At 38.1% G+C, this 14,429-nt stretch overlaps 1 protein-coding gene across 17 annotated transcripts in view; it reads left to right on the top strand.

Moving 5' to 3' along the window:
* The window catches only part of PTPRK (protein tyrosine phosphatase receptor type K), a 412,420-nt gene that overhangs the window by 314,422 nt on the left and 83,569 nt on the right, over positions 1–14,429 (top strand). For all 17 annotated transcript variants that reach the window (XM_068938244.1, XM_068938243.1, XM_068938238.1 and 14 more), the window contains exons 8-10: positions 2,111–2,413; positions 12,593–12,702; positions 13,681–13,882. In XM_068938244.1, coding sequence (XP_068794345.1) covers positions 2,111–2,413; positions 12,593–12,702; positions 13,681–13,882 — 615 coding nt within the window. The remainder of the gene's footprint in view (positions 1–2,110; positions 2,414–12,592; positions 12,703–13,680; positions 13,883–14,429) is intronic.

Genomic DNA, 14,429 nt, shown 5'->3' with positions numbered 1-14,429 from the left:
TAAATCTTGACGTGAAAGAAGCAAGATGAAATTTGGTGCATTTTCTGTTAGTGATGAGTCTAAGTTGAAGACACTGAGAGTTTAAAACTTCACAGCCAAATAACCCGTATAGTGTTTAGTTTTGAATTTCTAATACATTTTAAATTCAAATTTGAAATCTGTCTGTAATAGAGTGGGTGGTTGAAGACCTAACCTGGATTAGTAGAATTATTAGAATAGAGAGGGAATTATTAAATGAAGGATGAATCCCTTTTAGAAAGAAAAATAAGCATCCCATACAATATTTCCTTGGTGAAGGAGATGTGTTTACTCTTCTAGGCCTCAAATTTTTACTGTTTCTTGTTGTATCGTTCCTATCAAAAAAGGCTGATAAATTTTTCCTGTTGAGTGGTGCTCTTCCTCTGAGACACCTGAGTTTGTTTTTTTCCTATGCACTTGCAGTGACTAAAGAAATACTGATTGTCTGAAGACTCTTATCAGCTCCTTCACAAGATTTACTGTGTTGCTACATTTTTTTTAAATGACTACCACACATCTGTGTCTTCACTTGCTAAAGCACCATCCATCGTCTACTCTATAAAAACCCTTCTTTCTCCTTCACCTCACGTCTCTTATCTCTCAAGGACCTATTTAACAGTATCTTTCAGCTTCCGATTTCTCTTGTCACAATATACAATGTGTTCAGAAAGCTACTGCCCAGGAAGTTTTTTTTTTCATTTATATTTTTCACTATGTATATGATAGATCAGCACTTAAGGGCAAAGGAAGCATGCATGTTCAAAATTCAGAAAGAGAAGGACTGATCATGGAAAAAAACAAGCACAATTTGTAATCCTTAGCAGTCATTGTGTTTCTGGAAATACCTTAGAATTTAGTTGTTTTGGTGTTTGAAACTAAATGTTTGTGGTTTGTCTTGCAAACTGCATCCTGAGTAGATTAGACTGATTTACGTTTCCTCATTTCAATATACCATCTGTGCTGTTGGCTGAGTGTTAGCTTGTTTGGGACTCTCATATCATAAATGCAAGTTACACGGGAGAGTTAGGCCTAGAAAGAGAAATCCTATATTTCACTTGCTTGGATAATCTCAACTGTTCTGACCTTAAACCGGCAAGGACCCAAGGCTGAAGCTGTACCTACAGCAGGCTTTATTTTCTTTGGCAAACAAGTATACGTTAGCAGTATATAGAGATTCTCTTGGTATAATTCTAGTGAAACTCTAGTGTATATATAGTCATGGTCATGATTTTCATTGTGTAATCATTTTAATTAAGTTCAACAATAAAAGTTAGTCTTGCATGAGGAATGAATGTGCAACAGAGACAGTGAAAGATTGATGACAGCTTGGGGAGTATCACAGATTCTGCTGTTGGAAATCCAAGCGTGGAGAGCAGTTGAGCTTGGGTAGTGGTTCAGCGCTCACCAGTGCAGAGCAAAGTCAAAGTTCTGGGATCTGAAAGAAGGCAGGATACAACGGGAATATCCAAAAGCATTTTTGTAACATTTCTGAGTTTTTTTGGCTTGGATGAATCACCTCATTACTAAAAGAATAAACATTAATTAATATCTGCATCATTTTTGTAACTGCTAGTTTAGTAAAGTAATTACTGTAATTAGTATACAGCATTGCTTGGTGGTATGATAAATCATAGTGCAGTGACTGTTGCTCTTCACCGCTATGATATATTATCTAATTTACTCGGGTAAAAAAAAGTTAAGGGGAAATCAAGAAGGGAAGCTAGTGGTGACAGCTGGGTGGCCTCTTGGTCACTCTTCTTGCATCTGCTGTCTGTATTCTCAATTGCTTTGAATTGCTGTGTGGTTAATTAGCAGTTCTTTTTTTCACTGTTGCTAAGTCTTAATCACTGATTGAAACCTGCAAAGAAACGCAGGAGAAGAACAAAATAAAAACACAGACACTGTAGCAGGTTTCTTTTTTTTCCTTCGGGGTACCTCGTACAAAGCATGATACCTCTTCCAGTCCTAAGTTTATATTTCTTGGGCATCTCCTTTGCCTCCACGTTTCTCCGTGTATCACCTAACATTTACAGCTCAGTACAAGCACGAAGAACATTAACAACACTTTTCTTCTCTGTATTCCATTTTCTAGAGCCTATGAGAACACCAAAAACCTTGAAGATTGCTGAAATCCAGGCCAGACACATTGCTGTGGACTGGGAATCGCTGGGGTACAACATCACTCGGTGCCACACTTTCAACGTTACTATATGCTACCACTACTTCTGTGGGCACAATGAGAGCAAGGCAGACTGCTTGGACATGGACCCCAAAGCACCCCAGCACGTCGTGGATCACCTGCCTCCATACACCAATGTCAGCCTCAAAATGATCTTAACCAATCCGGAAGGGAGGAAGGAAAGCGAGGAGACTATTATTCAGACAGACGAAGACGGTATGCATAAATGCTATTATGGAAATTATGTCTACTCTAGACAGGTGGAAGGAAATGGCTTTGTGTGTTACAATGTCTCCTAAAGGATGGAAGTTCTGTTCTATTAATGTAATTAGCCCCAAAACAGTAGCTTTAAAAGTATTTTAGCTGTCACTCTGCATATATTGCCCAAACTGACCATGTAGCTCAAGTCATACTGCATATCTCTTGCAGGAAAAAGGAGGGTGGGATCCCTTTCATTCCAGAAGTATGCTATCACAGGTGGCAAGAAACATATGATGGTATTACCTGAAGGCTTTTTCAGAGTATTAGGTATACTGTTTGAAAATTGAATTAATTCAGTAAATGATATTTAGTTATTCAGTTTGATATTAAGATTCTGTTGTATAATGCCAAATATATTTGAGCAATGACTTTACTGTAGATTACAGTGTATAGTATTTGTTAACTGTTTGAAAACACCTGGCAGGTTAAAGTAATATTTTGACAAGCTCTCTGGATAAAATTTCATTGACAAGACAGTTTAGCTTACCTTAGTTCGGGAAAAATAAAAGATGTAGATCTTGATGATGCTATTCAAAGATTAAACTATGAATCTTGGCATTAAAGAAGTAAAAAGATATATTTTCCCTAATAAGATTAAACCTGTGGAGGTAAAGAGCCATTTTACTTTCCATACTTTTTATTTAGATTTCATTGAAATATTGACATCAACAAAATGAGAAGAGATACTCCTATAGGTTAAAAAAAAAAGAAAAAGAAAGAAAAATGAAGATGTACATGTAGGCTGATATAAAGTGTAGATACATAAAAAGACAAAATTGAAACAAATACAGTGTATTTACTTGCCTTTAAAAAAAGGGAGAGGAAGTGGGGAGAACAGGTGTTTGTTTATGTGTAACAATCAGAGTTAGTCTAGTGACATTTTTTTGCCATGCATTCAATATTAAACAGAAGAAGAATATGTTTACTGTGGCAATAAAGAAGGGAGAACAACTTGTTAAGTAGCCAGAATATGAGGAGCTGTAGAGAGCTACAGAGATGTAGATGCATCACTTGAGGATTTATTGACAAATATAGAATTGGAGTATTTCATGCAAATCAGATTTTAGCATTACTATTTGTAAGTGAATTATAAATATAAGCCATGATGAATTCTTACTGTGTCTAGGCTTATATTTCAGATATTTATGTTTGCTATTTTCTATGAGTTTTAGCAATATTGCTTTATGTTTTCCATAGATAATGGCCGCCTTTTTCTTTTTAAATGAATTTTGAAGAAAGATCATGGTTTCTGATCGAGTTCCTTTATCGAGTTAGATTTGCAGAGATGGTGGCTAGTCATTACTGTAGTGTTGGTCAAGAGCAGAGTCAAGTGCATATACTTTGTCTTCTATTTTTATTTTGGATTACTCATGGAAAATGATACGCACTGGACAGGCTGTGGTCTCAGGCTAACATGCCAGTGTGCTGTCAGTGAACTTGTCTAGACTTAGTTTTGGTGTCAGAGGTATTTCCCTCACAGTTTAAAAGAAACCTCACACAATGAACAAAAGTTGCTACAGTAACTATTTTAAGCAGAGGCTGTTTTCAAGGAAGAATTAATACATTTTAAAAGGCACCTATATTTAGACCCACTGCTGATAACGATGCTTGTGAGCTGAAAATAGCCTTTTGTGAGTCTTAGTGATAGTATTGGGAATAAGATGCAAATTTTTTTTCAACTGTGCAGTCTAGTTTATGGCTATAAAATATAGTTCAAGATACAGTTCAAGATGGCATGCAAGCAATTTACAGTACTGAGGGCTTCCCAGTCCCCCTATTTTCTTGTCTCATCTTCTGTCTTTCCTGTTTTGCTATCATCTTCTGTTACTTTATCCATCTTCCCTGTACCTCCCATCTCATTGTCCCTTCCTTCTCTTCTTCTCTGTGTTTCTCTGCATGTCTCTCCTTTGTTATCTCACCTCCTCCTCATTTCTTCCCCCTTCACCTGGTTTCATAACGTTCTTCCGGTGTTCTGCAAGGAGCTTTACACGTTTTTGAACTTTTGGGCTTCCCCAAACACAGAAGATTTTGTACTTTTGAGAGGCTCTGGTGTGAGAGTCTGGATCTCTGCTTGTGTTTCGCAAAGGTTCACAGTTATATTATAATGCTGAGCAGCAGAGCTGGGGGCTTCCAGAAATGGTCAGACCCATCAGAGCTCTGAGCAATAACTGAGCAGTCTACTGTACCAGGAGCAGAATTAACTCAGGAAACAATTAGCAGAAGGATGGAATACGTTTCTGAAGCTCTACTTCAGACCTTTAGCACTGTGAATGACAACTGAGGAAAGATTTTGATAGCATTTAATTCAATATCTGCAAGAAAGCAAAGCCAGAAAAAACCGGACAGTCTGAAAATAGCCTCCTTTCTGACCACAGCTAGTTTGGAATACTTGTTGCATTTAAGTATTTTTGTTTAACTTGGGTAGATTTTAAAGTATATTATAGTAATTTGAGAAGACTTGTGTTCCACGTAAAAATGAAACGCTTGAGTAATATATTATTAAACAGCTTGTACAAAAGGAAAAAGCAAGGAATTTTGTGACTGATTCACAAGGGAAGCACAGTCTTTCAGTTTTGGGAGAGGCCACACCATTGGTAAGATTTGGAGCAAAGCACTTTCTAAGTACCCAAAGACTCAGAGTTATCTGTGCCATGACAAGCGCTCACTTGTTCAGACGGTTTTATATAGGAGGCTGACAGTGTTTGGGGGACTTGATAAAGCAAAAAGAGAGGCAGGCTTGCGCAGCCTGGGGAGGCGTAGATGCTGGGCAAAGACCACGTTTGGCTTTTTGAAAGTACGCAAACCGCAGTGGATGTATCACTTTGCATGAATGAGCAGTGTGTACAGATTCTTGAGGTAGTATGTTAACAAGGGTACTCCCAACTCAGAGGGATCCTTTTCAAGAGCAGTGGAAGGTAAATGGAATAAAAGCGAGTAAATGCTTCCTTAATTTTTGATTGGGAAACAGATGCAAAAGACTGTGGATTAACAGGAGTAGTGAGTGACATTAGCTCTGAGAGAGCAGCTACAGAGAAAGCAAATGCTCAAACTCATGATGTTCAATGATGATTTTATAACTAGTAAGGGAGTGTGTCAGGTAACAGCAGGCAACCAACTAATTGAAAGAGCTCACTTGTAATAGGATAAGTGCCCATTATGGGGTTTAAAGTGCACCGGAGCGTTGGTCTCAACCAGAGGACACACTCCCTGAACACAAATGAGGCTTCCTTAAGTTTCAGAGAGGACAGCTTGTTCAGCCCGGTGTAAAGATATCTAAAGCTAAATGTTGAAACACCAAATGTCCAACTCTGCCATTGCACATGCTCCTGGGAAAATTACAGATATGTCGTCACTCTGGTGAACAGCAGAGGAAAGGGGGAAATGTTATTATTATGAGACAAAAACTAAAAAAAAACAAAATACTTTATATCCTGTCTAAATGTATGAAAAGGAAATACCTTTGACCAAATGCAGGAGGGAACACTTTATGGAAATAGTTGACATCCACTATTTTTCTATGTTTGAAAGTAGGGCTGTAAGTTACCCTTAGAAAAAAATAGAATATATTTTTTCACATTCAGCTCAGCGTTTGCTATGAGAAGCGTTGTTTCCTTTGTGTTTTTTCAAGCTGTTCTGGCACCCCAGGAAAATACTGAGGAGGGAAAAAAAAGCAGGAAAAAATATTTTGATCTAAGGAGGCAAACAAACAAAAAATGCTTCAAGGAGCTTTGGAAAAAGATAGATGTAGAACTCTACTCGTAACACTGTAAAAGTAACAAAAATAGCGCACCTGGGAGAAAAGTTAATGCAGCAAGATGAACAGGCAGTATGCCTGATGCAGTAAAGGAGGGTTACAAAGATTTCTTGAAATGTCGAACTGTCTCAAAAAATATATAGCTAATCTAGCTGAGTGACAGGTGCATGGATGTCAAGGGGGTATGGTATACTAATTTTATTGGAAAAAATGTAATATGGATACAGTTAATGAAGAGAAACCCATGACTTAGAAACTCTCATAAAAGATACAGTGTTAAGTTGTGCATAAATGCCTCCACTCAGGGTATTGACGTCGGCCCGGGATCGAAAAGGGAGACTAGTAACCTGCAAGTCATGAGCACTGGCAAAATGTAATGTCAATATATTCAAATAAGAAAGGAAGTTTTAAATCTTTAGCGCTAGCAAATTGAAACTCATCATAAATGGCCTACTGCCGTTGAGAAAAGGATCCAGTTTAACCTCTTTCTCGTGCAGTCCATGAAAATAACCCCAATTATTTTTTCAGATGTATAGGAAAGATTTGCTAAAGAAATATAATTCTGAGAGAGAAAAAGCAATTGCAAAAAGACACTTGAGCACTTGACAGAAATACACTGGAGCAAAGTCAAGAGCTAATTCAATCACATGCTGGTTTGAATTCATTCTTCTTTTTCTGCCTTGCAAAATATCTCTTTGGTCGCACGCTGCTGTTAAGAATGACCTCTAGAGAAAATATTCACTGAGACAGCCCAGTAACTGTCCTCCACTATCAATTTAAGACAGAGTAAGCAAATTTTTGTTAAAGACACCAAAAAAGTTGACTTAAGAGAAAATTAAAAAAAAATTGAAATTATTAGCTCTTCAAGTCAGTCAGAGTTTTATTTTAAGCTTACACTGAATGAATGACAAATTAAATAACCTGCTTAAATGTGTTGTAGACACTAGAAATACAATCTAGGTTTTATATTAGTAGCTTAGGGAAAATGGGCCTGTAACACAATTATTTACACGGGCTGAAACAACTTTATTATTTCATTTCCTTTAGACATCTATATTAGACACTTTATAGCTGAAAAAGTGATATTGCTTATGAGATTCTTTTTTGAAATGATGTGTTTGGTGTAATCAGGCCTGAAAGTAGGTAGAATTAGTGGCTATTTGTTTAAGCAATTTGCAATGGAATTTGCATTATTCTCAACCCATGTGCTAGTTGAAAACAGCATCAGCATATTGAGCTGCATATTTTCCTAAAAGTCATAAGGTTGCCATTTTGTGAGTATGCAAGGTTATCTTGCCCCTAAACGGCCAAACGTTTCCAAATTCCAGAAATGAGGAGGACAGAAGTCAGCCTTTAGTATGAAGCGGCTTTAAACAAAAATCTGTGTTAGGGCTTAAGTGACTCAGGCCCAGCAAACCCTGCCCTACTGGTTTTATCCCTATTTGAAATTTGTACAGATACCTGTGGTGAGTCGTGGCACCTCTGAGACCAAATAATCGTCGTCAGTTAGCTTAGGTAATAGCTTGGTTGTAAGTATTAGAGCATTTAAATTAACTACGTTAATTATTTTATTATTATCAGGTCCTATAGCCTGAAAAGTTGCAGGCATGAGCCGGTTGGAGTGGGTTTCAGTAGGCAAATGATAACGTTGGGCAGCACTAATGGCTTCAGTAGGCAAATAATAGCGTTGAGCAACGCTGATGGACTCGCGTGGTGACTCGAGCACTGCAGCCGCTCCCAGGCTCTGGGCTTTCCCTGCGCCTGGACAGCCTGGCTCAATGCCGTCTCGCTGCCAGCCTCCAGCGTTGCCCTCTCCCAGGGACCAGCTCCTGCCCAGGTCCTCCAGGAGGAAAAGCCTCAGCTACCAAACATGTGCTAGAGAGCAGAGGGGCCATGTATACTTGGGGAGACTATTAATATTCAGTCACCTTACTTCTCAGTAGCATAGTACTTCACTGCAGATGGTGTAAATTGAGTGTTTTCTGAAGAACTCACTTTTATGTTCTCCTTTGGTATAAATGGTAAAGACTACTAATGTCTGACAGAGCAATTCTGAATTTATTCTATTTTTTTATTATACAAAATTTGCTTATATCTATGTTTTAGTCCAGAATTACAACACAGCATAAAGTTACAATGGTAAATCCTAGCCTTTTTTTCCCCCTGGAAAGAGCAAATGTAATGGTGAGCCATTTTAATTGCTTGTAATACTTAAACAGTAGAACAGATTGACTTTTACCTTCTCCTGAAATTGAACATCTACCTTCAGAGAAGGGCTGTAAGTTTCTTGCTGATACACTTTACTTTTTGAGTACCACAAAGGAATTTTTCCCACTATAACTATGCATATATCTCCATATAGCCTTCACTGTAGAGCATAATAATACTCTGCATGGCTTTCGCAGTGCATAATAATAATAAAAATACTCTGTTTACGTGCACTTTCATTATTTTGTAGCAGGAAAACTGAAGCAATATAAATCCATTTTTATAGTGCTTGGTGTCGGTTAATACATTGTTCCTCTAGAAGTAGTGTACTGTAATATAAATTCCCTATTAAGTTAGTGCAGAACAAGGTTTAACTGACACTATTTGTGAATAACAATTTATTTGTGACTGTGACATAGTTTAATGCAAAAATTTATTGCTCTAAAATGAATTGGTCTAATGTCAGATGATTGATGGATTGTGATTTTATTATGCCTAGTATTTATATAACTTTGCCATACTGCATGTACATAGAAGAAAAGATTATCAGCTATTCACTATACAAATATATAGCTTCATTAAAAGGGCCCTGGAGAGGCATATAAATCATGAAAGAAGAGCTTGTGATGTTTTCACTATAAATCCTTGCTGAAATTCCCTTTGAATTTGTTTTATGTTACTTTTATGTGTGTTATATATCATACATATATATATATATATATATTTCTTTAGAAAAAAACATTTTTTGCGTAAGTTCAAAAACTCCTGTGAAAATCATCATACAGTTAAAACTGCCTAACTGATTTCACTTCCTTAGATATGTGTAAATCTTGCCTTGTTGGAATTTTAACATAGAATAATGCATATCAAAGCAAGACCATTCCCTGATAGTGTTGCCGAAAGGTGGGAAGCCACACTTCATGAGATCAGTAGGTGGAAAGAAAATCAATGGGACCAGAATCTTTTTAAAGAAATGGTTCAAAGGCCAAAAGTTTAGATTCCATCTCTGGTAAAAGCTACTTACCTTTTTTAAATTATTCAGGTAACTGGCCATTGTTATGGAATCTTAAGTGATGTGCTTCACTTTAATGTACACTTGCAATAGGCTTTCGTGTTTTAATTTAGTGTTTCCTATTCATAACTACGAGGGGTGAAGAGAGAGCTCACTTAGAAAGGAGAGTGGGAGTTGACAAGGCAGCGAAGAGGTACTGTAGTAAGCTATGGGGGCTTGAGGCGGGCACGTGCAAGCCTGTAGAAAGCCTGCTTTACCTTTTGGGCTGTTTGTGATGAGGCTTCTGAAAGCTGTTAGCGACAGAAAGGTGACGTTTACCTGAGTGTTTGTCACCTGAGTGTTTGCTGAATATTATATAAAAGGGAAAGCTTTTAACACTGTTTTTGAAACGTGAAGCTTGAGGTATTTCTTAAGACCTTAGGGTCCTTCCAGGAGTCTTAGGAAATAGATGGGAATGGCTGCCTAAGTGGAAAGATGCATTTTCAAAATAATGTTACCCTGAGGTTACGTTGTTGTTGTTGTTGTTGTTTTGGGTTTTTTTTTTCAATACTTTAACCCTTTCCTATTATTATTTCTACGTGTAACTAATACGGGCCCTGAGGACTAATACGGGCTTTTATTTGTGCATAAAAGCACAAATGCAGCAGTTTGGGCGTTACTTTGACTAACCTGACTGATGAGGCTGTGCACCTGCACACAGATACTATCTTCTCTAAGGAAGTTCCTTTGCTTCTGTTTCTCTCTTTCATTCTTTCCCTTTGTCCCTTTGGTAAAGGTGTGCAAACAAAAGGCATTTTTACTTTGATTGAACTGGAAAATGGAAGGGAACAAATAATTTCAGACCTGCTGAAATGTGTCCTTCAAACTAAACTGAAACTTTTCATTCCCATTTCTAGGTATTTGAACTTTTGTAATTCCAACAAGACTCTTGAATAGTTTCATTTCATCTCAAGCTTCATTTTTTGAAGAATTTGCGGGTTTGGGTGAGGGGTGTGGGAATTACTGTTCTCTGTGGCTCAGCACTTACTCTCCTTTACTTTCTGACCTTATTTTTCCTGGGATTACCAGCAAGCTGATCATCACTGCACTAGCTTTTTGTTCTTGTGCCCTTCTTATGCCAGCGGGAAGAGAAGCATGAAACTAAGTGGGATCATGTAGTTCCAGTCAGTTTAACATTGCTGCTGCCACAAGCAAAGATTTTTATAGTGCAGGAGAAGAGAACACAGTTATGCAACATGATGAGCCTGTAGGCTTCTCCCACTTGGGTGTTTAAACAGAAACGTAGCCTTCATGCAACGCTAAGACTTACATAGCCCTGTAGCCGGTTTCAGTTGAATAAAAAGCAGCACGCAAAGAGTAGTTTGCCATTTTTTGAGCAAATTGTATCTATTTTTACCTCAAATGCTTTAACATGCTTTAATAGCAAATTCTATATTCTGTGTGTATGCCGCAGTGCCTTTGTGTGCTTTCTCTCAAACACACATGCATGCATGCACACACAAACACATACACGTCTTCTGGGGGAAAAGTACACGTATCGGAGTATATTCATACCTCATTTGAGATGTAGAGAGAAAAACAGTAGAGTGTTCCCATGGAAAACAAAGTGATGCCTACAGCAAATCTGTGAATGCGGCAAACAGCACAGAGGGGCTGTCATGGCATATCAACCCGTATCCACTACCAGCCCTGCGTCAATACACTGAAGCAAAACAGCAGTATGTGGTTTTAGTTAACTTCTCCGAAGTCTTTGCTTGACAGATGGATGAACAGTTTCTGTGAAGCTCTCATCTGTTTACTTGTGGGCTTCTTTGACTCCATGAATTTATTATTAATGTACCAAATTATGTTGCTTGTACCAAGGGTCAGCTCATCATTTATAATTTCTTGTAGATGGAAATAAATCCTACTACTGTGACAGGCCACTCAGTCCTTGGTGCTGCTAATACAGTGCCTGGCGCTTCTTTTGATCTAGTGATTTTTAATTTATTTTTACTCTTTGTGAAACTTCAATATGCTTTGAAAATTAATATCCAGGAAATGTCATGTGTGAGGCTTGGTGAATGCTGCGTTGAAGAAAATAAACTAATTAAGAAGGGAAGAGAAATATATGTCTACATATTTAAATAGAGGTAACGTTAGACTGAAAGACTGCAGGCTTTGGCAAGTTAGGCTTTTTGAGGGGAGGGTTTTGGTTGATTTTGTTAGGTTTGGGGGGGGTTTTTTGTTTTTTTTTTTTTTGGAAATGCACTTAGCCTTATCCCTTTCTTTCAAAATGTATGTCTTCAACTCTAGGTGAGCTGTTGTGGTTAAAAAGGAACTATATGTATAGGGAGAAATATCTTGTAAGCTGAAATGGGACATAGCTAAGTGTTCCCTTCTGGTGTTGATGAGATTAGCAAGTATGTGAATCATTCTGGCAAAGTGGCCTAAGATGACACTTTAAACTTTTTATTACACCAGGGACATTGGTTACATTACAATAAGAAAGTAGGGTCCTCTTAATGTGGTTCAGTTCAAAGCTTTGAAAATATCTTTTATTTGAAAGGTTTGAAGTAAGCAGTTTTGATCCTTCCGCCACATGAGCATTTTAGTCCTTGAAAGAAGTGGCCGCTGAGCTGCTGCGCTTTCCCCACTCCCAGCCCCCCTTTTAAACTAAGATTTCTTTTAAATGCAATGATCATAAGGAGGGGTGACTGAAAACTGTTTTGTGAGCATCTCTCTCATTTGGAAGATGCTGTATAACATGTGCTGTCCTGACCTTTGATTTTTCTTTTTAGAAGAATTTTAAAACCATGTAGTCCTTGTCCTTAGATGTGCTTATTACAGAATTCAGTGATGTTCCCTGAACACCTAAAGTCATAATGTAGCTTGAACTATTTCCCCTGGCTATATTATAAGACACTTTGACTTTGCATGAAGTCTTTGAAAACCATATTTGCGGATAACGTTTCAACTTCATGCGCTCTCTGCCCTATGAATGACAAAATCCTCTTTGAAGTGCATTTTCATGCCCTCTACTCCTCTCTTGTACATGTGAATGGATTTTAATAAGAATTGATCCATGCTGACTTCTGGTTTTCGTAGGATGTTCTGCCATCTCTTTAGTTGGTCTGTCTCTTGAATTTCCTGTGTTAGTAACATTTTGTTTTGTTTGTAGTGCCAGGCCCCATACCTGCCAAGTCGGTGAAGGGAACTCCTTTTGAAGATAAAATCTTCCTCAACTGGAAGGAACCTGTGGATCCAAACGGCATCATTACTCAGTATGAGGTAACAGCAAAGCCCACGAGCGTGGGGTAAAGCTAGGAATGGGAGAAGAAGGGTGGCTGAAGGTGGGCGTTTGTGCTCTGTAGGCAGCCTGTTCAATTATATGCTACTGCCATTTAGAGAGTGCCAGAATTCTCTAGTGACTAAGATTTCAAAATTCATAATTACGATGCAAACGCTGTTGGCTCACCTTGTCAAGTAGCTTTAGCATCTGAATGTAATGAATATTACAATCTACGTGTGATATGCTAATTTTAAAAGCTTGTCTTATTAATATACACCCTTCCAAAGCCATGGCAGCCCTAATCTATGGAACTTGTTTGTTGGAAGAGAAGATTACGCAAAAAGAAAGATGATTATTAAATCTAGAACTGCATTTTTAAGCCTTGCAAGATATTTAGGTATCAGTCTTCAAGGAAACCTGCACATGTATTCTGTTTAAAGTGTTTTTAATGTATGACCTTGTGGGGACCTGTGCAGGAACCGGGGAGGAAACATTTTTTAAATGAACACATTGGGGAGCAATCACCATCCTCTCTATCACTCCTTTTTTAAAGCAACAGAGAGAATAACTTTGTGTAGTAGCGACTTACAGGGAAAAGACAAACCAACTAACACTAGCCTAGATTGCACAGTATTTAAATGTGATTATCAGAGGAGGAGGGCAAGGTATTATAGGAAGTGAAAAGTAAAAGGATTTTGGTGGCGATGGAGAGGAATGGGGCAGGGGCTCACTTAAAAGTTACAATAAAATTTTCCATGTGTGAACTACAATCAGGAGGAAAGAGCAGAGAGAAGGGCCTGTGTTTGCCCTCACAAGTGAAGCAGACTATACAGTAATACATATTAAGTACTCTTGGTATCCCCAAGATAGCTGTGTAGCTAGGTGAACATGAGACTTTCCTCTCCTCTGCATCTGAACTAACTTAATCCCATTGTGCCAAAAACTGTAACAGATTTTAGAAATTATCATTTTCACAGGTCAGCTATAGCAGCATACGGTCGTTTGATCCTGCAGTTCCAGTTGCAGGACCACCGCAAACCGTGTCAAAGCTGTGGAACAGTACGCACCACGTCTTCTCACACCTGCACCCTGGTACTACTTACCAGTTCTTCATCCGTGCAAGCACTGTCAAAGGGTTTGGACCAGCAACCACAATCAATGTAACAACCAACATTTCAGGTAAATAAATAAATAAATAAAATAAACGTGGCAGGAGGGGAGAATGTTCACTGGTTTTATAGGCTTTTTTTCATAAGACTTGAGAAATCAGATGATTTTAAAAAATGTCCATCCTGTTCTGAAAATAATTTTAACATTACTGAAAATGTTTTTGAGTGCATTTTCCTAACACTGGCACAGGTTCAGGGATAAACCCCTGCATCAGGTGGAAACTGCACACCCATAGTTTTCAAATGTTGGATTTTGTATAATACTGTATTTTCATCCAAAGATTTCAAAGTGCTTCACAAACCTTAACTGATTAAGCCTTGTAGCACTCCATAAGTTACTAGGTACTATATTTGTTTTGCAGATTAGTAAAGTGAGATGCAGAAAGTTTAACTGACTTACTCAAGGTGACACCACTTAACAGCAAGCAGCTGTAACAGAATTGGGGAGGTTGGGAGGAAGTCTGAATCTCCTGTCAGATGCATGTAGGTCTGCTTCCTCATGCCTTTATTCACTTACTCATCTTGTTTTATGCTGAGCAGTTGTCCAGTATCACTCA

Source organism: Struthio camelus, chromosome 3, assembly GCF_040807025.1.
Source record: "Struthio camelus isolate bStrCam1 chromosome 3, bStrCam1.hap1, whole genome shotgun sequence".
Taxonomy (NCBI): Eukaryota; Metazoa; Chordata; class Aves; order Struthioniformes; family Struthionidae; genus Struthio; species Struthio camelus.
This window is presented reverse-complemented; position numbering and strand designations above follow the sequence as displayed.